The sequence below is a fragment of the Prunus dulcis genome, chromosome 5, assembly GCF_902201215.1.
Source record: "Prunus dulcis chromosome 5, ALMONDv2, whole genome shotgun sequence".
Lineage (NCBI taxonomy): Eukaryota > Viridiplantae > Streptophyta > Magnoliopsida > Rosales > Rosaceae > Prunus > Prunus dulcis.
The window spans coordinates 14,149,856-14,174,848 of NC_047654.1; the positions used below are offsets into that span (position 1 = coordinate 14,149,856).

General features: G+C 36.8%; 4 protein-coding genes across 8 annotated transcripts; 3 read left to right on the forward strand and 1 right to left on the reverse strand.

The window, feature by feature from the left end:
* Positions 1-167: 167 nt before the first annotated feature.
* On the reverse strand, positions 168-1,993 carry LOC117628026 (diphthine methyltransferase homolog). 2 transcript variants are annotated; one of them, XM_034360373.1, is made up of 3 exons: positions 1,881-1,991; positions 1,322-1,645; positions 168-1,124 (listed from the first exon to the last, which is right to left on the reverse strand). In XM_034360373.1, the coding sequence occupies exons 2-3, from the start codon at positions 1,641-1,643 to the stop codon at positions 397-399; spliced, it is 1,050 nt and encodes a 349-aa protein (XP_034216264.1). In that variant the 5' UTR covers positions 1,644-1,645; positions 1,881-1,991; the 3' UTR covers positions 168-396. The 2 variants fall into 2 exon arrangements, with proteins under 2 accessions (XP_034216264.1, XP_034216263.1); XM_034360372.1 differs by having other exon boundaries at positions 1,322-1,993.
* A 3,962-nt stretch (positions 1,994-5,955) lies between these two features.
* On the forward strand, positions 5,956-11,974 carry LOC117629199 (homeobox protein knotted-1-like 2). Of its 2 annotated transcripts, none has more exons than XM_034361709.1 (5): positions 5,956-6,515; positions 6,838-6,972; positions 7,075-7,204; positions 11,285-11,562; positions 11,653-11,974. In XM_034361709.1, exons 1-5 carry the CDS (start codon positions 6,096-6,098, stop codon positions 11,809-11,811), a joined length of 1,122 nt encoding a protein of 373 aa, XP_034217600.1. In that variant the 5' UTR covers positions 5,956-6,095; the 3' UTR covers positions 11,812-11,974. The 2 variants fall into 2 exon arrangements, with proteins under 2 accessions (XP_034217600.1, XP_034217601.1); XM_034361710.1 differs by having other exon boundaries at positions 5,963-6,515; positions 11,333-11,562.
* Positions 11,975-13,426: 1,452 nt separating this feature from the next.
* LOC117629098 (cysteine-rich receptor-like protein kinase 1) lies at positions 13,427-15,975 on the forward strand. Its single transcript, XM_034361606.1, has 6 exons — positions 13,427-14,198; positions 14,310-14,411; positions 14,516-14,866; positions 14,956-15,190; positions 15,304-15,448; positions 15,640-15,975. Exons 1-6 carry the CDS (start codon positions 13,427-13,429, stop codon positions 15,973-15,975), a joined length of 1,941 nt encoding a protein of 646 aa, XP_034217497.1.
* Positions 15,976-16,517: 542 nt separating this feature from the next.
* Positions 16,518-21,442, forward strand: LOC117628870 (serine/threonine protein phosphatase 2A 55 kDa regulatory subunit B beta isoform-like). 3 transcript variants are annotated; one of them, XM_034361422.1, is made up of 14 exons: positions 16,518-16,810; positions 17,288-17,391; positions 17,590-17,697; positions 17,836-17,955; positions 18,304-18,495; positions 18,592-18,683; positions 18,926-19,044; positions 19,340-19,463; positions 19,575-19,698; positions 19,904-19,972; positions 20,229-20,320; positions 20,438-20,515; positions 20,864-20,943; positions 21,039-21,442. In XM_034361422.1, exons 1-14 carry the CDS (start codon positions 16,720-16,722, stop codon positions 21,173-21,175), a joined length of 1,530 nt encoding a protein of 509 aa, XP_034217313.1. In that variant the 5' UTR covers positions 16,518-16,719; the 3' UTR covers positions 21,176-21,442. The 3 variants fall into 3 exon arrangements, with proteins under 3 accessions (XP_034217313.1, XP_034217315.1, XP_034217316.1); XM_034361424.1 differs by having other exon boundaries at positions 20,867-20,943; XM_034361425.1 differs by having other exon boundaries at positions 16,532-16,810; positions 17,602-17,697.
* Positions 21,443-24,993: the final 3,551 nt, after the last annotated feature.

The window sequence follows — 24,993 nt, forward strand, 5'->3', positions numbered from 1 at the left end:
TACTCATTCTTGAGTCTCGACTTTTCAAAGAAGCAAAAGCAGGGCCCCTGTTTCAGGGTTGCTGTCCGATGAGCTTTAGAAAATAGTAATATGTTAGTTGTTTAATCTTAAGATGACCAGAACTTACTTGAAGAAACCAATACAAAATCCACTCAAAACAATCAAGGTAGCAAAAGCAAACCCTGTTTCATGGGTAGATGTCTTAGCTTTTGTTCAGAAAGTAGTAACCATGTTCAGTGTTTAATCTTAACATACCAGAACTTGAATTTCTTATATTACTTAATACAAAGAAAAGATAGATAGGTTTCTTCACTAATGCGTACCGAACAAAGTACGAATGCCGAATCTCAAAAGTGACACCATTGGATCCTTCACAACTCAACTAAACAAATTTGCTCAAAGCACAGAATCCTGCAAAACACTTTCTGGCATCCACAAGCGAAGAAGCCGGTCATAAAACGAGCAAGTAGCAACTAAAGTGCTATTCCTTTTGCCTTCACGAAACGATTTCTCTCTGTGCCAGTCAGCTCCATATGCAAGTGACTCATGCTTACTGTATGTTTCAATTACTTCAGCTTTGTCCCCATTAATCTTGACAACTGAAAATCCGTTGTGCATACAAGCTGTCAAGACTAGACCACTTACAAATGGATGGTACTTGATCCTCCACACTCCTCCTCCTAGGCAAATTGAGGTTTCATTAACTGGTCTTGATATTGATCTTACATCCCATACCCTCAGGTATTCATCATAGCTACCAGTAAGTACGGTATTCGGGCCGTTGGGGTTTTTGACTATGCAGCAAACTCCCATTGTATGAACCTTGGTATTCTGAAATGCCAACTTGGAAGGGCCGTCCCGCAAATCCCAACAACTGAATTTGCAGTCATCTGAACCAGTGTATACTAACTGGGGTTGGTGAGTATCAAATGAAGCTGCCCAAACTTCAAAGTCATGCGCTTTCCATAGTTCTTGTGTCTCTAGTTGGGATTCCACTATAGAAGCTATCGAGACCGAACCATCCGATAGCCCCACAGTTATAGACGTAGCTGAAGGGTTCCAGTCCAGGCAAAGGCACATGGCAGAACTGATTTTTTCATCAGTTATCTCTCTCAAAGAAAACCCTGCTTCAAATATTCAAAATACCAGTTAAAAGATAAGAACAGTGATCATAAGCAGACTTATAGCTTTGCTGATTCAGCTTCACTCAAAAGTTAAAAGAAAGCTAACATATTTACATTACCAAAACTTAAAGAGCACATTAAACCTTTGGCTCTGAAATTGAACTAAAAGTACAATCTTGGGCATAGCCATACCATACCTCGTGCTTCATCTGAACAGCACTCAAGACCATGAATTCTCAAGTAACCATCAGCATCAGCTTGAGCAAGAAGAGGACTCACAGAGCCTCCAACCGGGTTCCACTTTATATCAAAGATACCCGCTGTTTCAATCCGGTGAAACAAATCAAGGCGACCCAAATCAGCATCAACATTGAAAAGTGATATGCTCCCAGCTCGGCTCGGCCGATCACCCTCTTGCAATGTGTACGTTGAAGCTGCCAAGACATGGTGGTACGAGTCGTGTGGACAAAATTCAACGGCGTCAGCATTGCCGTCTAAATTGCAATGTGCCACATCCATTCCTGTATTATTTCCGAACAAATTATACACTCGTTCAAGTTTTCAACGTCGACTGAGAATTACTTAGGCATTTCATCAAACACGTTAGAGGCACAACTTCGAGTGATTATAATGCATGCAAAACTGTGGCTTTGGCCAAATTAATTTCTCATTTTAAATGGTATTATAAAATAGAATATTGTAGTTAAATATTGAAAAATAAATCTGTAAGCTTGAGAGAGCAGCAGAATATAGGACCAAAGGAGAAGAAGAAGTTGCCCTTGTTCGTTGGCGGTTGTTTCTTAACGACAAAGCGGGTACGTCAAACTGGAAAAGCGAGGTTGGGTTGTGTTTGGCTCGTGTGTGTTATTAAGCACAGAGTACAGACGCGACTAAAGAAACAAAACCGGTCCACCCAAACACAGCCCAATGATATATTCTAAATTCGAGTGAGCAGAAATCAAACGTGAAAAGTCAGTGCTGCCCTAACTATTCTCTGTTATAGCAGGGTAGAATGGATATTTTATATTCTTCGTATTCGTGAATTGGCCCCCCAATACCAATGCTACGTAAACTTTTACACTACTTTTTGGGTTGGGCCTTGGACTTGTAGCTTTTTCTTTCTTTTTGGGCTTAATGAAATAGAAATATCGTCCCCACCAAAAAAGAAACGTTCAAGTACTACGTTCTGGTCCAAAATAATATTCAATACTCCTTTTTTCTATTTCTTATTTTTGTCTTAAAAAAACAGAATATATCATCTTTAAAAACTCGTTTGTGACTGCCTTTTTAGGAAGCACTTCTGCTCATACGTTCTTCTAAAAAAAAAACACTTTTCTTGTAAAGATGTTGAAATTTTCATAAAAAATCGAAGTGTTTATTGGAAAAGCATTTGGGAGTGCTTCCTGAATAAGCACATGGCATATGCTTCTTCAGAAAGCGTTTCTATGATCCATAAACACTTCTAAACTTTTCTGTCAAACACTATCAAAAGCGTTTTTAGCACTTCTAGAAGCACTCCCAAACATATCCTAAACCTCCAAATCCCTCGTCAAGTGAATGTACTTATGTCATGTCTCATATGTAGTCATAAAAAATAATTTACTTGTTAGACGGTATCCCAGAATAGTTAATTTTAAAATAATGAACTCGACGAATATATTATGCACCACGTGAATTATGCGTAAAAATGACTACTCTAAGTTTTATATCAATTTTTTTAGGGTGCCTCTAAGTTTGGTATATATGCATTATAGTAGTTGGATTTGCGGCTAGGGTTATTATTGTGTCCCTTTGCTTTTAATGAAAATAGCCAAAAGATGGGAGCTCTAAAATCATTAGTTGAGTATTTCAAGAAGGTTTGGGACAAAATGATCAAGCTAGAGAAATATACAAAGCCAAAGGCCATACATACTATATAATAATATGGCCATGCGAATAGGAGCGTGTCGACATGAGAATTGCTTTGGGAGACATACGCTTGTGGCGAATCAGTTTTATTCCGATGGGTAGGGTTTTTTAGTCACGTTTCTCAACCCTAATTCGGCCATCGATCTACTTAGGTTTAAAACTTTTACTTTAATCATCATTTTTAATGTTTCATTATTATATAATTATTATAATTTGTTCTGAGAGTGAAAGTCGTCATGCTAATCTTGCATTATATTTGTATGATGTAGAAGATTGGCCGCCTTAATTTTCTGTTCAAAGAAAGTAGCATATGCTTTGCTTTGCTGCTTCATAAACAATAATTAATCTAGCCTACCTTCGTTATCAAAATATTTGACGTCTTTTGAAATATTCTCTTACCAAATAGTTTAAGAAAATAGAAACTATGTTTTCGAACTATTAATTCCACGTTTTGCTGGAAGAGTTTGATATTCGTTGTCCTAATTGAATTTGTTTAATTTTCAGACCCCCAAAAAAAAAAAAAAAAAATTTGAATTTGTTTAAGGAAAAGGGTAGGTACGTACCTTCATTAATATGGTGCTAATTATAGGAGATTAATTTGATTAAACAAGAATCAATTGACGGAGAAGATAATAAAAACATGAAGAAGAATGACAAAAGTGATCTGATTCCGATACGCTATTGGTCTGCAGCGCATGGTATATCACTTCATTCTTTCACTAAAAAAATTACTCCTCTCTCTCTTTAGTCATACTCTTGTACTGATGATACGTAGTGGGCGACTTTTTTTTCTTTCTGAATTATCATATCATATATGCTTATAAGTATTTTATTCTTTTGCCTTCTTGACCACCGAAACCAAATAGTCAATTCATACCTAAACTACCTTTGTTACACGTGGACAACACCAGGCTCACTCCTCTTAGGTCATGTTTAGCGACTAGGATTATATTGGATTAAGTTATAGGATTGGATCGTATTGAATTGCATATTGACACTAATGTCTTGAGTTTGTGTTGTGACTTTTGAATTTTGGGTTCAAGGTCAAAGGAGTTGGATTAGTGGTATTATGTATCCCATACCTTTTTAGTAGGATAACTTATCTTTGAAAAAATGCACATAATAGGGTTATGGTGGGATTTGAATAAGCTAATCCAATCTTAATACTTCTGCTACCCACCAACTAAGGCCTTAGGGTTTAGTATACCTCAATAATTCATGATATTTGTTGATTGAGATTGGATTGGATTATGAGGTAGAATTAGATTGCATTTTATTGGAAATGATAAGACTAATCTAATGATGTGTTTGTTACTACACACGATTAAGGGGTTGGATTAATTGAAATGTGCTATTACATGGCTTAGTATAATCCAATCCAACTTAATCCCAATCTTTTGGTAGGATTCATAATCCTGCTACATTTGGCTCTAGTAGGATTAGACATAATCCAATCCATGTTGTTTTTAGGACACCAAACATTTGACTAGGATTATGAATCCAATCTAATTACATAATCTAACTCACCTAACGTACGTTATGTCATATTTGTGTTCATGCCAAGTAATGTTCAAGATGAACATGTTAATTCGAGTCAGTGGCGGAGCCAATGCATGCCTAGGGAGGGCATGTGCCCCTCCTCAAATATTGTTGTATGGATATTTAGTTACAGTAATATTATATAAATATTAAGAAATTCCTCTTAAATTCTTAAATTTTTCTTCTTTTTTTTTAGTTCTCTCTTTTATTCTCAAGTCTAAATTTCTTTTGAGTTGCATATATTTTATTATTATGAATGAATGTTAGGTTATTTATACAAAAAGTAACAATAGAGAAAGTAAAAAAGTTTGAATTTTTAAATGTGCCCCATCTCACTTAAATTTCTGGCTCTGCTACTGATTCGAGTAATTTTCTTTTGCAACTTGAACTATAACTCTTGATGAATCATTGATCATCTAACTCATTTCGTACACACACACCATTCATTGACATTACAAAACAAGAAAAAATTTCAATATAAAAAATGTCAAATTTCGTTCACACCAATTATTGGTTGTGTTGTATGATCCATTGGTATTTATGTACTGGTGCAATGCAAGGCAAGACATATATATATTTATATGTTTAAAAAATGTAATAAAATGGATCTTTTTTTTTTTTTTTTGGTCTGAATAATAAAATGGATCATGAAAATAAATAGTGTAGATGGGTCATGCCACGCAATGGGTTGCGAATTGAGATGGCCACTTTTTGTAGTTTAGTCGAGACTCGAAAGGGAAGTGACTTCGACGCTCTGTGCAAAGATTTGGACCTAGTCATGATCAGACAACTGAAAAGAAGTTCAGCTCAGATGCACAGGGCCAAGGCTCCAGTTTCTCCTTGTCCGTACGCCAAAATTTTACACTTCCCAATAGACCATCGCTTCATATATACAGTAAGGATCAATTTCTTCTTGCAAATAAATCTCTGTCTATAATTAGTTTCTATTTTTTTATGAGTTAATTTTGTATATATATTAGACCGATACAGTAATATTCAGTAATTAATTATATACTAATTATATTTACTGTATATATGGAGAATGAAAATAAATGCCAAATAGATTTTCTTTTAAAAAAATTATATAGCAAAAAATTTATAACTCAAATAATTAACAACAGTTATTCATTCATCCGAGATTCTATATTAGAATCCCTCTTCCAACCCTATATCGTTTGCATGAAAAAAAATATATAATTTGAATTATGTTACTTTACACGATAAAGATAAGTGACAACAAACTATTTTTTGGAAGCATTTCTCCGAGCATGGAATACTGGTTGTTGACCTTTTGACTTGATGTACAACTTCTACATATACATACAGCCCATTAACTACTTATAGTATAATTAATTAAACAATTAATGTGTGCGCTCTCAATGGCCTCACACTCCCACTTTCCATGTCTATAATCACAAGCTTAGCTCTGGTCTTTTTGTCTTTCCCTAAGGCTAAGCAGATATATAGCTAGCTCACCCTCTTCTCCTCCTCCTCCTCCTCCTCCTCCTCTTTGGAAAGCCAACAATGATGGAGGAACTGTACGGCCTCGCCTCATCGACGCAGGCTTCAGGTTTCAGCTCTGATCAATACTACTCTTCATCAATGGCCATGCCGGAGAATCTAACGGTTCCTGATCATCATCAGCATCATCAGCATCAGGTGGAGGTGGACTGCTACGACTACTACCACAAGAGCGCCTTCGAGCCTTTGGCGGCGGCTTTGGGCGACCGGATGCCCGGGCTGCAGAGGCCCGACCCCGTGTTTTCTGGTTGCTCCTCTGGTGTATCGGATGCTGCTTCGGCTGTGGCTGTTGGAATTAATAGTCAAAGAGAAAGAGGAGGAGGGTGTGGTTTGGGAGAGGAGGTTTTGTGCGAAATGAATGCGAAGATCGCTTCACATCCTCTTTACCCCAAGCTTCTTCAAGCTTACATCGATTGCCAAAAGGTGGAGTAGCAGTTGCTCTTAATATATATACATATATATCAGTTTGGTTGCTCAGAAAATAAAGAAATTAATTGGGTAACCAAAGAAAGAAAGGCAGAAGAATCTAAACCAAATTGAAAGCAAAACGAAAAGAGAAGACCAAGAAATTAATGATATGTGTTAAATCAGTCTCTCTAGTCTAGAGAGTCGAGGGTTTTGTGGTGAAAATTTTTCCACGAGGGAGATGAAGATGAGAACTACTAATTAAGTTGACTTGTTTATTAAATTGTAAACTGAAACTGTGATTAATTTGTTTTTGATTTGGCTCAATAAACATGTGTAGGTGGGAGCGCCACCAGAAGTGGCAAGTGTGTTGGACGAAATCAGGAGGGAAAGTGATCATCTAATTTGTAGGAGAAGTTCAACTTCAGCTTCAACTTGCATGGCAACTGCGGATCCTGAGCTCGATGCCTTCATGGTCTCTCTCTCTCTCCCTCGTTGTTTGTTTCCCTTGTTCTTATGCCTAATCTAATTGTTTTCTCTTTTTATTTATTTTTGTTGCTTTAAAAAAAAAAAAAAGGAAACATACTGCGATATATTACTCAAGTACAAATCGGATCTTACGAGACCTTTCGATGAAGCAATAACCTTCTTAAACAAGATGGAGACGCAGCTCATCACTCTCTCCTCCAATAACACTACTACTCCTAGTACTCTCTCTCTCTCTCTCTCTCTCTTTCTCTCTCATAATTAACTAAATCTTGTTTTGTTTTGTTTTTGTTTTCTGTTTCGTTAATATTTGTGCCTTGAAGTTATTACATACATAATCCCATGGAAACCCAGGATGAGGAAATAGCAATAAGTTAGCAACAGGCACAAGCTGTCTCTCTCATAGCCATGGGAAGGAAGAGAGCATACTGTAGTTGTTTGGATTCTTATACTTCCTAGGCTCAGTTCCCTTTATTGGTTCTCATTAGACAAATTAAATTAAATATTAAAAAAGCTGCTGCACCTCAAACAAACAAACGTTCAGTTTATTTATTCTTACTGACGAAACAAAATTAAAGCTTTCACGGCTCAGATATATATATACACATTTGGCAAAATATATATATATATCACAGCAGAAATTTAGAAACCCTAAAAGAGATCCTTTTCTTGTATATCCCTGGAGGACTAGGTGTGCACCTGAGATTTCCTTCAGTGCTATGATGTGAAGGTTTTCTCTATTATGAAAAGAAACTCGCTAGTACCCAGATAATTTTGACATCTCAAAATTACACCAATGACAGTATATATAGCAGTGAAGGTTATTTACACAATTTTTTTACTGTCTGTTATCTTCAATGGTTTTAGTATGTAATTCATCTATAGCTTATTTATGTTATAAAGATGCTAACATGGTTGACCAGTTTCCAAGGCAGTGTTTTAAATTGTAATGTATGCCTGTTCTTTGTCACACTATAAGGCATAAACAGTCTAAGGTTTCCCATTTGTCATGATTTATAGAGAATGGAAAATGAAATTAACTCAGTTAATGTACTGGTTCTTGCTCTAGCTAGGGCAAATTTATTGGGAAAATCATATATGACGTCCGCACGATAATAACGTCTAGATGTCCGCAAAGGAGAATTTATGTATATATATAAAAATATACATGGGATGTGGTATATGTAGGCTCTCAGCCAGTAAGTGATTGGCCTAATTTTGGGTGCATACATCAATGGCCCTTGGTTTTTTTTCTTCATATGGTAGCACTAAACTTTCTTTAATGTGGATGCACTCCCTCCTAAAGATATCTCCATACTAAATCTTCAAGTTTGGATATGATCGAGTATGAGTTTTAGTGCATGCCATGGGGAAGGAATAATAAATTTACTTTGGGAAAGGCATTGTACTCGAAAGACTTGTTAGGAATATATAGTTTCAAATGGCCATCTGAAATAAACAACTTTTCTTGTAATCATCCATGCCAATGCCATCAACACAACTAGCTTCCTTACAGAGTCTTTTGAAGAAGATTAAACTAGTTATATATATACATATATTCCTTTGATCACTGCTGATCTCCTACTTTTGAGGTTTGTGTATATACTTATATAATGGCTGAATCCATTCGATTTGTACTTGGTACATATGGAGTTTGTCGCCAACAAAAGTTATTTTAATGTTACTTTTTACAGATACAGTATGGTATATATGCTATTATTTTTGCACAGCTTTGAAAAAAAGCTGCTTTCATTTGGAAGTTCTGGATTTTGTTTGGGACCTCAGGTGTGGGAAGCTTGTTTTAAGTAGTGGTTTGGGCATGCCAGAAAACTATATATAGTTTAAATTTCAAAAGGATTCATCGATCGCCTTTATGTATGGCACCTGGCTTGCGAAAGCTTCTGAACTGATCATGTGGTTTGAGTGCTTTTCTAGTCAATTGCATGCTTGAACTGGCTTCTTTGAATTTTCAATTCCTATGGCACGAGGATGCCCATGCAAGCCTTTCTGGAATTAGGCTTGTGTTTGAATGTCTTTTCTTCTTTCTGTTTTTATTGGTAAATGTTCATGTTTGAATGGTGTTCTACAAGTACACCTTTATTAATTAGGGTTCATGTTAGGATAGTTATTCAGTTGTGTCTCACTCATTATATGATTTTAACCAGACCATAGGCTGATAGACCATCTTGACCAATATTAATGCCAAGAAAATAAATGTAATAATGTAGAAATCTCCATCATTCCTTAGAAATCTCCATCATTACTAGTGTAGTGGTTTGGAGCTTTTGCTCCTTCAAGAAAGGTCCTCGGTTTGAGTCTTATCACCCGTATAGTGTGTGTAAATTTAGTATATGTTATCCTTCATTATTTGTGTTTGAACATTCCTTCTTGAACTTCGCTTTGCTTCATCGCCCTAAAAACAATGAAACTTAGAAATTGATCTAGAGATATTTGATCAAATGTAGAAATTTATTCCCAGTAAAATGAAAGAAGAAAGGAAAAGAAGTAGCTGGCGCAGTAGTCAGTAGGCTGTGTTTGCTCACTGTGCATGCACGAGAGGTGTGATATATCATTTCAATCTCTACTGTGCACCCACTAGCATATGCCTCAGTGAGGGCTTTGAAAATCGTGTATTATACTATTATTAGGACAAGTACAAAACAGGACATACGGCATATATACGGCATACGAAGGGTAAAATTGTCATTGTGATCATTGGGTAGGGGAGGAGGAGTGTATGTGGTTGACTCGTTGACCATGGACTCCCGCAGTTGCCGCTGCATCCACAGTAGGGTCAGCTTTTTAAGCATTCAAAGTCACTGGTTCAAGCTGCGGTTGCTCTTTCCTTCCTATATCTCTATCACCCAATGCTTTTTCTTCCTTCGCTAGGTATGTTCTGTGATTTTCTGCATCCCTCTTTTTCGCAGTAAACTGAGTGTTCCTGGTATTCTCTACATCAATAATATTAAGACGTATTTTTCTATGCTTGCTTTATTTATTTTTAGAATCTTTCCTATTGAGAGGGGCGATAATATGCTAAACTCACACACTACGTTAGGACTCGAACTTAGCATCTGTTTTTGGAAGAACAAATATTTAAATACTTCAAACTATTACATTAATGGGTGGTTTGCTTCTATGATTTATTTTAACGACATGACAATATTTGACTTTATTCACAGATCGACTTAGCCTTCATGAAAATTCATTTTTATACTTTTTTATCAACCACTTTTAGACATCTCATTCATGTACGTTATTATTATGTTTTTATTAGGGTATGCTTAAATGAAATGGGGTTTTTTTAAAACTGTTTTTATAAAATAGATTGAATTAATGGGTTCAGTCATTATGTTTGTACATCAATTATTTTCAATTGGATTTCCACTATATCCCCATGTTTGTACATGAACCTAGATATATACAGTCCCAAAAGAAAAGAAAAAAATAAAAAAAAGGAAGGAAAAGGAAAAGGGAAAGCATGGGGATATTTTAATGCTTTTTTTTTCTGCAACCTTTTCTCGGAACTGCAAGAACATAAGAAAAGTTGGAAAATATATGTATGGAGTTTTATAGGCTCCAGATGGAGTGATTGAGATTGGAGACTGGGCAAGGGGTTTTGGGTTGGCGTGCTTTACGGGTTACCTCTGAGTATGAGATTGAGTTGAGAGAAGAGACAGATCATCCAGTCCATTGACTGCATGCGATACGACACAACGAACTTGAGAAATATTTATTTTAATTCATTGTTTTAAAGTTTTCTTTTTCTCCTCTTCGGATGAGATAACGATTGATTGTCAGTGGCTGCTTTTGATTATTGCTGTAAATTTAGTGGACCCCGCCTTCCATGTAGCATGGCTTTATGATCCATCACATCCCTGGAAACACGACTTCCTGCTCTCCATGTGTACTTGTGTATCGCATGCATGCATGGCCTCATCTCTCTCTCATGTATGATCATCAATGGATGGATTGAGCTGATGGGTGGGTTCATGGGGCCCAGTACTTGGTCCACTGGTGGTCCCCATATCTGCACCCACAATCCTGTTTTATGCCCTTTTTGGATTATGGGGCTCCATGTCCCATGCTCTCGCATAAGTCTCTCGATCTTGCTAACAAATAAAAGGATTAATTCGAACACTATTTGGGTTGGTGGAGACTGTTTATGATATTGAGACGTAGCAATATTTTGCTAGGTGATCCTTCAATTAGTTACGGATTGTCATTGTATGCTCTAATTATTATTTTGTTTCATTTCAATCTTCTTGCTCAGTTTTTGCTGAAATTAACCAATTCCATAGGGTTTTGTTTAAGGCATGAAGGTGACGTTCGTGCATTTCAATTTGCAGACGACGGTGGTGGTTCATCTGATGAAGAAGACTTGAGTGGAGGAGAGACGTCTCCACGAACAGGCGAAGAGCACGAGCTCAAGGACAAACTCCTACGTAAATACAGTGGCTATATAAGCACCCTAAAGCATGAATTCTCCAAGAAGAAGAAGAAAGGGAAGCTCCCGAGAGAAGCTAGGCAAACCCTCTTTGATTGGTGGAATCTTCACGAAAAATGGCCATACCCAACGGTAACTCCAAAACAAAACATATATACTAGCATTGCTTTGATCAATTTTTAAACCGTAATTAACATCTGTTTTGTTATTGATTTGCTGCAGGAAGCAGACAAAATCTCGTTGGCTCAGGTGACGGGATTGGATCAGAAACAAATAAACAACTGGTTTATAAATCAGAGGAAGCGCCATTGGAAGCCATCAGAGAACATGCAGTTTGCTGTCATGGATACCATTTATCGACCTTGTTTTACCAAGGACTGATGACTCGCCATTTACAGTTCCATCTTTACCATTTTGTACATGTTTGATCATGAACATGACCATTTTTGGCCAATGCCAGAAGAAATATGCTTATGTACTTTGGTTCTCCTAACTAGGGTCGACATTATTTAATCAAATACTATAATGTTTAATGTTGTGTGTTTCTTTTTTTGGATCATTTGCTAGGGAGGGGGATGTTATATTGAGTTGCTTCAAGATTGTCTTTTACATGAATTGAATCCAAGTGCACTAGAGAGTGGGAAGGGGAGAGTTTGGCCCACTTTTCCACTGTGATGCCACTCCATGTGCATGTTTAATGTTGTGTTTAGCTTGTGTTAACTTAAGATTTTTTCCTTTTGGTCGTAGTTAGTACGAGGGAGGAGGGGGGTTTTCTCATGCAACCAAGGTGACTTGGGGGTTCAAATATGAGACCAGAGATCTGCAAACTTTTTCCAATGAGCTAGACTCGATTGGCACGTCAACTTATTATTAAGTAGCGGTTGGAAATTAAGATGGGCTAAGTTCTCATAGCTAAAGCATTAAATGGCCTGTATCATTATCTTGGGCTGAGGCTTGGGCCAGTCGTGGGATCAGACCAATGCTGAAGTACTGTTTTAAAAATAAACAAGGCATCCCCAGTGGTTTGTAGTTTTCTGTATGGTGCTCTCCCCTCCCCCCAGTGGCTGTATATGTATGCATGTTTAATGCCATTAGGTAAGGAAGAATCTGATCTAAAGAGAAGGCAAGGAAGACACACAATAACTTCTTTTATTATTAATTTCAAAACCCAAATCACGTTTATCATAAGTCTGATTATTAGGATAAGAAATAAAGAAACAGAAAAGGTGCAAATGTTAGGTTGCAAGTTTGCAGAGCTTTCCAGGAAAATTACAAGAATGCAGCAAGCAGATGAAACAAATTTTTTTATATAATTTCTTTAATATTCTTGTGGTGGCTTTGCTATTTAATAATGGAAATGGGAATTAGGGAATTAACATATGATAATTTGCGCCTGAAATTTTTACTCATGTTCCTCATGCAGGAAGTAATCATTAACACAGAGTGAGGGGCCTTGTTTCTTTTAGGCAATCAATCCTGTTTTCACCATCATGTCAGACATTATATTGAAAAGAAAAAACTACAAAATCAAGGTGCTTAGCAGCATGGTAACATGTGATTGTTTATGTGAAATGATTTAGGTCAAAGACAAGTTAGACAGCCAAATACAAGCACTTTTTTCTACTTTTGATGGTAAAAGCATGCTGAAATTTCAGCTTTGACTTCAGAACCATTGTATGAATTACCTTACTATAAATTTAGAACATGTATGGTTGTAGGGTTTAAGCAAGTTGGGTTCAAAAGATTCTGGGTCCTCAAAAAGCGTCAAAAATGCTGCACTGAGGCGGCTCATTCTTGGCTTTTGGCTTCAAATTGAAGCTACCATGCATGAAAAACGATCAAACCAGACGCTGAGGCCTCAACAACCCCATCTCCACCCAAATAAAGAAAACAGAAACAATTATCCAGAGAGATTAACCCGTTGACCAAATTCCTCTGTTTTCCCCTGTTCTATCTCAATTTTGAAACAGAGGAAAACACAGCCAATTTGAATACCATGCGATTACCAATCTTAACCCCTCAAAGCCCTATTTTCATATTCCTTATAATCTATGCTTTCCTCTTCTCTTCCTCTACTTCAGAACCCCGAATCTCCGAGGCCGGTCGATTCTGTGGACATGCCAAGCATAACTCCAGCAGCAACTTCATTCCAAACTTCATAACTGTAATGGACTTCATCTCCAATGATGTCAATGCAAAACGCTGGGGTGAGTACACTATTGCCTCACCGGCACCGGAGGTCTACGCCTTTGCCCAATGCTACGATGACCTCTCACCGATCGATTGCGCCGCTTGCTTTGCAGTGTCTAGAACAAAGCTCCCTCTGTGCCTTCCCTCTACCTCGGCACGTATATATCTTGACGGATGCTTTCTTGGCTATGATGACCACGAGTTCTCCCACCAATCTTTGGATGAAGAGCACAAGAATGTGAAGTGTAGCGGCTCAACAATCGATGTTTCGAAGTCCAAAACAGAAGAGTTTGTTAGAAAGGTTGAGGATGTGATTGGAAATGTGACAGAAAAGGCCGTGAGCCATGAAGGGTTTGGTGTGTTTGAGCAGAGAGGAGGGGTGGAGAATGTGTATGCATTGGCACAGTGCTGGAAGACAATCAATGAAAGCGGGTGCAGAGAGTGCTTGGAAGAAGCAGGGGCTAGCCTCCGCCGGGAATGTGTGCCTGGGGTTGAAGGCAGGGCTATGTTTGCAGGGTGTTATCTGAGGTATTCTACTGAGAGGTTCTATGGAATTGAATCTGATTCAGAAGATTGTGGTGAGGCTGGTTTCAATGTTTCTCACTCTCTCTCTTTTGAATTTTTATGTTTGCATTGGGTTTTGATCAAGCGGTCTCTTTTTCTTGTGCCATGTTTTTTCTCAGTTAAAGTGGAACATATTGTTGCTACAGTTTTATCTGCCATGGTCCTTTGTTTGCTTGCTTTGTTTGGAGTTGTTATGGCCTACAAGAGATTATCAAAGAGAAATGAAGGTAAACAATGCCTTGAAACTATTCTCCTAACTGCTAAAAACCTCTATTTTCTTTTGTTATTTTTCTACATTTTCTAAGTTGGTTCTTTATCCTTCTTCTCTCAGTGTGCAATGGTCCTATTCAGATATCAATTTCCATACACAAGAATAATCTGAATTTCAAGTACGAAATGCTCGAAAAGGCCACCAATTTCTTCGATGCCTCGAGGAAATTAGGCCAAGGAGGAGCTGGTTCTGTGTTTAAGGGAGTTCTTCCAGATGGGAGAACTGTTGCAGTTAAAAGATTGTACTTCAATACCCGGCAATGGGTGGACGACTTCTTCAATGAGGTGAATCTCATCAGCGGAATTCAACACCAGAACCTTGTTAAGCTCTTAGGTTGCAGCATTGAAGGTCCAGAAAGTCTTCTGGTGTATGAATATGTACCCAACAAAAGCCTTGACCAAGTCCTTTTTGGTGAGCTGCCCAACCCTAGTAGAAGCAGTTCTTCAAAACCAACTTCTAATTTTTTTTCTTTTCCATTAATAAAAGTTTATCTCATGCAGATAAGGACACACTGCATATTCTAAGTTGGAAACAAAGATTTGATATCATCTGTGGAATTGCTGAGGGGCTTGTGTATCTTCATGGAAGTTGCGGAGTAAAAATTATTCATAGGGACATAAAAGCCAGCAACATTCTGCTTGATGAGAATCTCATTCCAAAGATTGCTGATTTTGGGCTTGCCAGATGTGTTGGTCCTGATAAATCTCATCTTAGCACAGGAATTGCGGGTACATTGTAAGAAGAAATCACTCCCAGTAATTTTGTTCCACCTTTTAGATATGTTTACACTCAATTACTGCAAAAGGTAGAGCCATGGGGTAAAAATTAATCTGATATTTTCGTTGTAGGGGATATATGGCTCCTGAATACCTTGTCCGAGGACAGTTAACAGACAAGGCTGATGTTTATGCCTTTGGTGTGATGGTTCTTGAGATTGTGAGCGGCAGGAAGAATCGTGTTTTCGCAGAGGGTTCAAGTTCAATTCTCTACGCTGTGAGATTCACATCCCTGGTGCATTATTTGATTGGAGCTCTGAGTTTGGACAATGCAGACCTTATCAATAGAAAAAGAATTCCTTTGAACCAAACTGCACGGTTATCATTCATTGTAAACAAAGTTTGCCCAACATGCTTAATGACATGCATATTTTTGTTTGTGTGTTTTCTTTTTTCTTATGGCATTAGGTTTGGAAGCATTACAAGGCAAGAAATATTACTGAAGCTGTTGATCCCATCTTGAAAGGGGGATTCCCGGAGAGAGAGGCATCCGATGTACTTCGAATCGGGCTTCTGTGCACACAAGCTTCTCTTGCAGTGAGACCATCTATGACTGAAGTGGTTCAGATGCTGACTGATAAAGAATGTGTCATCCCTTCACCAAAGCGGCCTCCATTCTTGAATGCTAGCATACTTAGTTCAGATGTCTCCAGAACTTCTATGAAGTACTTTTTGTCACAACCAATAGATGGAGAGGGGTCTCCTCCTCGAAAGTCGTCCACCGCAATGCCCTACAACGATTGAAGCATCTGAACCAAGGTATAAGATAGGATGCAACCTGCATCTATAGTGGGTGAAATGCTTGAATTGAAAGCTTTGTAATTACAATCAATGCAAATTCTTGTAAATAAATGAGGGAACCTTTTGTTAGACATAGAAGATTTTGCAATGTAGTCTAGTAGATGTAGTTCTCCTCTTTTTCTCTTTCTTTGTAACTTATTTTGGTTCTTGTGTTTGTGTCTTGTGGTGAGTAATTTCTTAATGAGACAGTCACACCGCCACGTGATGTTACTAATCCACTTATGGTAAAGCACGTATATCTATATATTAATACTATATTATATTATCCATTCATATTACAACAAGTGTCTATACTATCACTTAGTAGTTTTTTTTGTTTTTTTTGTTTTTTGGTTCGAATCACGTTAGTAGTTTATACAATTAAAACAAGAAAGAAAGGAAAAAAAGTTTAAACGCCCCTAATGTCAACGGCATGCAATGCAGAGAGAGAGAGTTATTGGGCCTTAAAATGTGAAATTTTGGGATCACTATACAAACCAATGGCCCAAATGTTAAAATTTGGCGCATATCTGGAAAATCATTTCTGTGGGAATTCGAGTGGTTGACGGAGAAGAGGAATCTCAGACTCAGACAGATTCAATGATCATGAGTCTTACCCTCAGTGAACAAGAACTTCTCTGATTCTATTCTTATGAGTGCAAAGACAAAACCAAGCGAATACGAACGTCGTCGTATTGGAAGCCAGCCATGACTTTGAGCTCTGACCCTCCCGCTCCTCTAGACTGGAAATTCTCTCAGGTGTTCGGCGAACGAGCTCCCGGAGACGACCTTCAGGATGGTTAGACTCTCTCCCTCTCTCTTTCTCTCTCTATACATGTATCTATATGTGTGTGTTGTGCTCTTGAATTCATTGAAATGCTTAATTGGTTTTGTTTTCTTATGCTGTGTTTGGTTACTGAGAAAGCTCAGGAATAGGAAGATTAATTGCTCTAATTTTTACTTTCTTGCTTTTCTAACATTTATACGACCCTGAGCTGAGGGTTAGTTCAACTATTTTTTCCTTTTGCTGAGGGGGGTTCCATAAGCTCTGTTTTGAACAGAGAGAATGCATAAATTACTCGAAACCTATGGTTTTTGGAGTAAAAGTTGATTTTATTGTTTTAAGTTTTAAGTGGGAATGCCGATGCCGCTTTTAATATTTCGAAGACTCATTTTTTTATCTTGGCCGTTTTCAGTTTGTTTCGTATACATTTTTGTAGAGAAGTAAACAAATAAATTCTGCTCTTGACTCCTTATGTGATGCTCTTTCCTGTAGTTGATATGATATCTGCAATAGAATTCGACAAGACTGGTGATTTCCTTGCTATTGGAGATCGAGGTGGCCGCTGCATAATATTCGAGAGGAAGGATGGGAAACATGTGAGAATTGCCTATACACTTTTGAATCAGTCGATAAATTTTAAATGGATACTTTTCAAATATGAAAGAATTTTTTGAATTCACTTGGGGCTATCTTCCTTGTTAGGCTGGTGGCTGTGTTGGTTTGTTTTGGCATCTATTGTTGGATGAAATTGGGTTTACGTTCTTTTTACCCTTAATTATTAATTGGCTTCTTAGACTTTAAATCAGCATCATTCTCGACATGAGCTGGAGCAGTTGGATTTCACATCCACCCAGCATCCTGAATTTCAATTTAAGACTGAGTTTCAAGGTCATGAACCCGAGGTATGTATTAGAATATTGTTTTTTACAAATGCAATGTATTATGGTATGTGTTGATGCATGTTTTGAGTATACCAGTGCATATGATTTGTTTTGTGCAATGCTGATTATTATATTATCATGTTATTACCTTTTACTCAGTTTGACTACTTAAAGAGTGTGGAAATTGAAGAGAAGATCAACAAAGTAAGATGGTGTGCAACATCTAGTGGATCCCAATTCATGCTTTCAACAAATGACAAGACAATAAAACTGTGGAAGGTACGAAATCTAATGATGAAATCATTTTAACTTCAAATGGCGGACACTGAGATTGATGGTAGTGTAGGACTTGGATTTGTTGGGAGTGGGACAGATATGGTTAGTTTGGTCATTGATAAACATCTGCTTCTAAGCAATAGAATTGTGTTCTTGGGTGAAAAAATGCATGGGAAGATTGGAAATTGGAAAAATTAAAGTGCCAAGTCATTATACATGAAAAAAAGAACACTGAAAACGAGGATAGAACATTTTTGTCTTGAAAATCATTTACCACACTAGTTCCATATACAACTCTGTTAATATTGCTTGGGAAATGTTAATGTGGTTGCTTTCTGGTTTTGGGATCAGGTCAAGGAATGCAAGGTGAAGAAAGTAAAAGAAATGAACGCTCATCCATTTGCATGTTTAGATAACATGCTTCTGGCTGAAAGGAGTTTCGTCAGTAGGGAAGATAAACCAGCTGTTGCGAATGGCTATCGCCAGGAACGGATGGAGACGATCGCTAAGAATGCCTCACCATCTCAAGACATGCATTCCAAGGTTGATACCCACAGTTTAGTAAAGCTATTTTTTTTAAATTACTCTTGTGCTGTTAGAATCAGTTTTTCACAGTGCACAAGCTTATTATGTGACTAGGTAGCTGACATGGAAGACACTGCTCATACAAGATGCCGAAAGGTGTATGCTCATGCTCATGATTTTAATATTAACTCCATCTCAAATAATAGGTAAAGTTTGTGGGTATCTTTATCTCTTCCTCTAGCTAAAAATTTCCTTGCACATAAAACTTAGGCTATGAGAGAAGCTATCTTTGTTTTTCCATTATGCAGACATGCCTCCTTTACTTGTTCTTAATTTGATTACTCTTATTTGTTCTCCAAATTGCAGAAACCATTTTGTAAAGTAGATAGTTATACACTTGCAGATGTATGCTTCTTCTAAGAGAGAATCTGTTTTAAACCTTGTACAGTGATTGTGAAACATTTCTTTCTGCGGATGATCTTAGAATAAACTTGTGGAATCTTGAGATCAGTGATCAGTGTTTTAATATCCTTGATATGAAGCCAGCAAACATGGAGGATCTTACTGGTATTCTATCCTCTAGTCTTTACATCTTATAATTTCTGTGAGCTTATATAAACATACTAGAACATGCTACATTATCTTCAAACTTTTTTTTTTTTTTTCTTTTTCTTTTCTGAATGACGATCTCTACCAGTTGTGATCTTAGTTTTGTTTAGTTGTGTTGATTTCATGCTTTTCCATGACCAAGATATAAGTCACAATTGTGGAAAGATGATTTGAATTCAAGAAAATGTTTGCTCAAAGGGCAGACGTATGTCGTTGTTTTGTAATCTGCACTAATTGATAAACTTTTATTCAGAGGTCATAACAACGGCTGAATTCCATCCCATTCATTGTAATCTGCTTGCATACAGTAGCTCAAGAGGTTTTATTCGTTTAGTTGACATGCGGCAGTCAGCTTTGTGCGATCACAGTGCAAGAATGTGAGTCTAATCAGAGTTTCTTCTCGTTTTTGTGATCTGTGTATTATTAGTTATTAACTAATGCACAAGGATGTTCTGATACTTGTTATTTGGGATTGGAGGGATTGACAGATTACAAGATGGAGATTCTCATGGGCTGAAATCATTTTTCACAGAAATTATTGCATCCATTTCTGATATGAAGTTTTCAAGGGATGGACGGCACATCTTAAGTCGTGACTACATGAATCTAAAGGTATTTTATACTGGTTGAGGTTTACTTCGAGAGTTTATAGTTTAATTTTTATTTAAGGACGGATTAAATGAGATGTTTTATAAATTTATTTATGATGGCATTTTTAAAATTCATGTCCTGTTATATGAGTTTAGTGAGACAGCGCTTCCCCTTTTCTGCTGGTGTGGATTTATTTTGATTGATGCTTTTGTTTTTTTTGTGTTAGCTCTGGGACACACATATGGATTCTTCACCAGTTGCAATATACAAGATTCATGAGCACCTGCGCCCTAAGGCAAGGAAAAGAATGACTGTTTTAACTCCAAATTGGAGATTTTTTTTTATAGATGTATGGAATTATGTTCATGGACAATTGGAGCATAAACTTTCAACATGAAATTTTCTCCACGTTAATGCTTAAACAACCTGTGAACTGACCCATGCAGCTGACTTATGGTATCTTTAGCTTTTACTTTTAAGTCTAAACGTGCAACCTCGCATACCCGTATCTTCGTAGTCCCTACAGCTGACAGCTTTTTTCCCCCTTGCAGTTATCTGAGTTGTATAACAATGATCGCATATTTGATAGATTTGGTTGCTGCTTCAGTGGAGATGGACTTCATTTTGCAACTGGATCTTACAGGTATGTCCTTTTCACAGGATGTACTCTTGCATATAAGTCCCAGTACTGGTATTGCCCGTCAAAGTTGCGCAACTTGTGTTTGCCCAACTGTTACAACTTTCTTTTATTTTGACTTAGCAACCTAATGCGCATTTTCTCCGGTGGAGATGGAAGCGAAGAAGGAGCTACAATAGAAGCTAGCAAAACTCCCAACAGGTATGCTCTCCCTAATTCCCCTCAAATTGTAAATTTTGGAGTTGGTGTAATCTAACCTTATAGTCAAGAGGGCAGGCTTCTATTTTGCAAATTTTTCATTTTAGTGAAATGGTCTCCATGGACATGAATGATTTCCTCTACCCCTCCCCCGAAAAGTGAAATGGTCATTTTGCTCTTACAATAAGGAAAAAATAGCTACAGTACTTGAGAGTTGGAATTGTGAACCAATTCCGTTGTCACCTGGAAAATGTACATAATTTCAGTGTTATACAGTATGCAGGTTCAGTTTTATTTCTTGTCTGTATCTTATTTTCCCTGATAGTTTTACTTCCTTTCCGAACTTTAAAGCAGGAAACCACTTCTCCGGACTGCTCCAAGGGCTAGGAGGTCATCCTTGAGCAATCTGGCACGAGGATTTTACCGGCACGGTTGGGGTTCTCAACCTCATTATGTTTCTTTGCCTTCTTCAGACTCAGAGTATATCTATCTGCAGATTAAAACCTGTCTTTTTCTGATTTTTCAGGGCATGAAAATTCAAGCTCGGGCAGTAATGAAAGTAGTTACGACCTAAGCTCCAGGCTGCTACATTTGGCATGGCATCCAGAAACAAACTTGATTGCTAGTGCCGCTGGGAATAGCTTGTTCATGTATTATTCATAGTTGTGTGTAAAGCAAGCACTAGAGTTACACTTAAGAAATGTGATTGTAAAAAGGGTCTCAGCTTTTCCTATAAAGTATGCAGTAACTCAAGGTCCTACCCCCCCCTGTTTAGCTTAAGCCAGTAATGGTCGACATGGGACGGTATAATTGTGATTAGACACCGCTAATCTTATGTTTTTCGTGGTAGGCATGGTGTATTATTGTTAATAACAATCCCTAAGATCTTGTGAAAATCTATAAAGTAAAGATGAACAATCCTTTCCTTTACTGTTTTAGCCAAATTGAATTACCAAAAATCTCAAATCTTCAAGATCTCTGGACTATTTTTTTCCCTTCAAGGAAATCATATCAAGAATCATGAGAGGCGTTATACCGAACTAAATGAGATGTTAACTTTCAACGAAAGTCTTTGCGTCAGAGGTTATGTGCTCGGATTCTTCTTTCCGAATATGACTTGTATAAAAAATGTATAAAAAAAAAAACTTATAGACCATATCTTTATCTTTTCTTATAAGCAAATCAAATGAACTTCTCGACCTATGCTTAAGGAAAATTTTAAAAGATCAAAATTTTAAAATTAAAAAAGAAACTACAAGCATATTCCCTTTTTAATGCTTTGGACAAATGTGTGTATGTGAAAACACATATCTTACGTTACATATGCATTACATGCGACAACTACCACACCAAGAGATAAGCTCAAGAGTACCAAAACATTGCAACTTGCAGACTTGTTTATTATTTGGGCAGCTCTAACAACGCTGCCCCAAATCCTTCCTTCTAGGCACCAAGCTGCCCGTTGCCCGAAACCCTGGCTCCAGGTTGCCCTAGAGGACCTCAGATCCTTGATAAAAACCAAAGCAACCCCTTCATTTTCATAGCCAGCCTCTTTCGTTTTCCTCCTCCATTCTTCTTCTTCTTCTTCTGTATGCATTAGGTTATAGGTTTTTCTTCTTCTGTAAATATTGTTTTATCTGACTTCACGATAGTTATTTATCATCTCTCTGTCTTTCATCACTTGGGATGCTTTGAGATATATAGATGTGTGCTAGTAGATGCTTGATTAAGTTTGTGATGTTCATCATTTTTTCTGAATTATTTTCACATACATATAATATATATATATATATATAGATATATATATATACACGTGTGTGTGATTGTTAGGAGAGTTTACGTGCAAAAATCTTCCATCCGCATGCAACAGTTGATGGGCAGAGCGGCCATGTTTTGCACAGATTGAATTCTGAAATTGAGTACTTTTTTCATGTGCTTCAATAAGCTGCTTGCTTCTTTAAGAGGTTAATGTGATTTCTGCAAACCTCTTTGGATGTACTAGCATACATACATTCATACATGATATAATTTTCATACATTTCCTCCATTATAAAAATCGATATATATATATATATATATATATATGATCATATTCCAATTTGGTCCTTGTTTGTTGGCCTTTATAGGTTTCTTAAAAAGTCGAACAATATTAAGAAATCCTTTTTCTTTCTAAAAATAGCTCGTTAAGGATCGCATAACAATTTGGGCTGCTTTCCGAAAATGGCATGTGTTTCCAAATGGTTGGTTTCCATGAAAAGCATTTGTCCCCTGTTGACCGAAAGTGACCCAAAAGAAACTGCCAAATGGGCTTGAAGTTACACGTGCCCTAAAAGGATAGGAGATTGAACAAGTGCATGGGCCGCTGCAGAAGCCCACCCAGCTCCGTTTGGACTAATGGCCCCACAAACTTTTTTTCCTAAAAAAAAAGAAAGAAAAAGAAAATTTACTTGTGGAGAGGAGTTTGAACTTGAAACTTCTTCCAATTAAGTGGACTAGAGATTCCACGACTATATATTTCAACAAAGAAAGCTGGGATTAACACTATCAAACTAAATTAATACATTTTTGTTGTGGTTAACTAATATAAAGTAGAGATTAACCACACCAAACGAAACTAATAGAAGAGAAACTTACCATTCTTTCTATATTTTTCCTCACCTAAATCGTTCTTTCTATCTTTTTTCTCAAGAGACGTAGAATAAAAGAAAACAAAATGATGTGTAATGTTGACAGATGGATAAGCCTCTATGAATGCTTCGCCGCTCATCATTTCTGATTATAACGTTACACTATACCAAAGCCTCTCACAAAAAGTTGTGGTCTCAAAATCAGTAATCCATCCGGATGCCCAATTGCCCATATTAGCCTTAGGTAGGTGGAGGAATTACAACAACAACAAAAAAGTGAATTTAGGTTTTAGCCGTAAAAAAACTTTTATTTTTTAAAAAAATTAATTTTTTTCTTAAAAAGATAGAAAAATCCCCCAACTTTTAAACTAAAGACATGCAAATGTAAATGGTTCTTTAGGAAATTCAAAAATAAATAAGTGTATTTTTGTCCATTTTAACTTCTTTTAAAAATTGCTTTCTTCTCTCGAGAAAGCATGTGATCAAAATCACCAAAATATATAGTCCTCTTTTATATTTATATTGTCATCTATCACAATTGATGACAAACCCTAATTCACGAATAACTTCAAACAAGTAGAGGAATTAAAAGCCTCACACTATTCCATGCTTCATCTCCACAAGGCCATGCGTTCATTCCGGTTTTCTCAGCGCAAGAATTACATGCAACATTGATGGATCCTTGTAGGGAAGATTTCAGAAAACACTCGCAAATTTGGCAAATCAGTTGTTAGTTGAGAGATCTATTAATTACAACTAATTTCATTACTTTTAAGAAAAACCTTTTGCATCATAGATCTGATCAGATGGTCTGCATCACAGGCTTGTGGATGGTTTTACATATGGAAGTTACTGAGGATAAAATTTGAGGAGGTTAGGTAGCCATTGTATTCTTCGACCCAATAAAAAAGGAAACTAGTAATTGACCCAAAAAAACAAAGGTTACTAGTATATTAAGTGTAATAATAATAGTTATTACTTTTATAGAGAATTTTAAACATCCTTTGTACGTATAACATGAATCAGAAACCAAGTCGGATACAATTTGTTAGCAAATTAGGGAAGATTATTATAGGCTTGTAGGTAGCATTGGTACAATGAATAAGAGAGATTTGAACTTAAAATCCGAGTGTTTTGCACTTTTGTTCACTGTAAATACAAGTGATATAAGAGAATAACATACAAAACATTGAATGCATGAATAAACACACCTATTCATTTGAGTTACAAACCTAATAAGGTTCGTATGGTTTATAGAAATGAGACTTGAGGATAAGAAATTAATTGTTTTCTTATGTTTAGTAAGTCCAGATATGGGAAATGGTTGATTGGCACATGGGAAAGTGAAACCCTCTTCCAAAATTGAGTATTGTTTTATCTCCTCATTTGGAAAATGAGCCAATATTAAATGCACATTTTTTATGATCATTTTGTCCCCATTAACAATTCAAAATTACAATATAATATTAAATGCATGCTTTTTTATTTGATTTACTATGGGTATAGTTGCAAAATTATACAAAATTTGTTTTCCATTCTTATTCAAAACAAACATAGGAAAGGAAATAAAATGATATCTCCGGTTATTTTTTCGGCATTACCAAAAGTGAGAAATGAATCTTCCATTTTCTATTCATTGGGATATGATTTTCCCTCAAATTCGCTCCGTATCATAATAATACACACCATTTGGGGTTTTCAACTAAATAAAGCCCCCATTTATGTATTTTTTTCTTTGCCCACCCAACTTTTTTTGGTGGGAAGAAATTTACAAAATAAAAGACAAAATAAAAGTTGACCATATTTTATGGAGATTTGGGTGCGGTTATATTCAAATGGAAAACTGTCCCCACC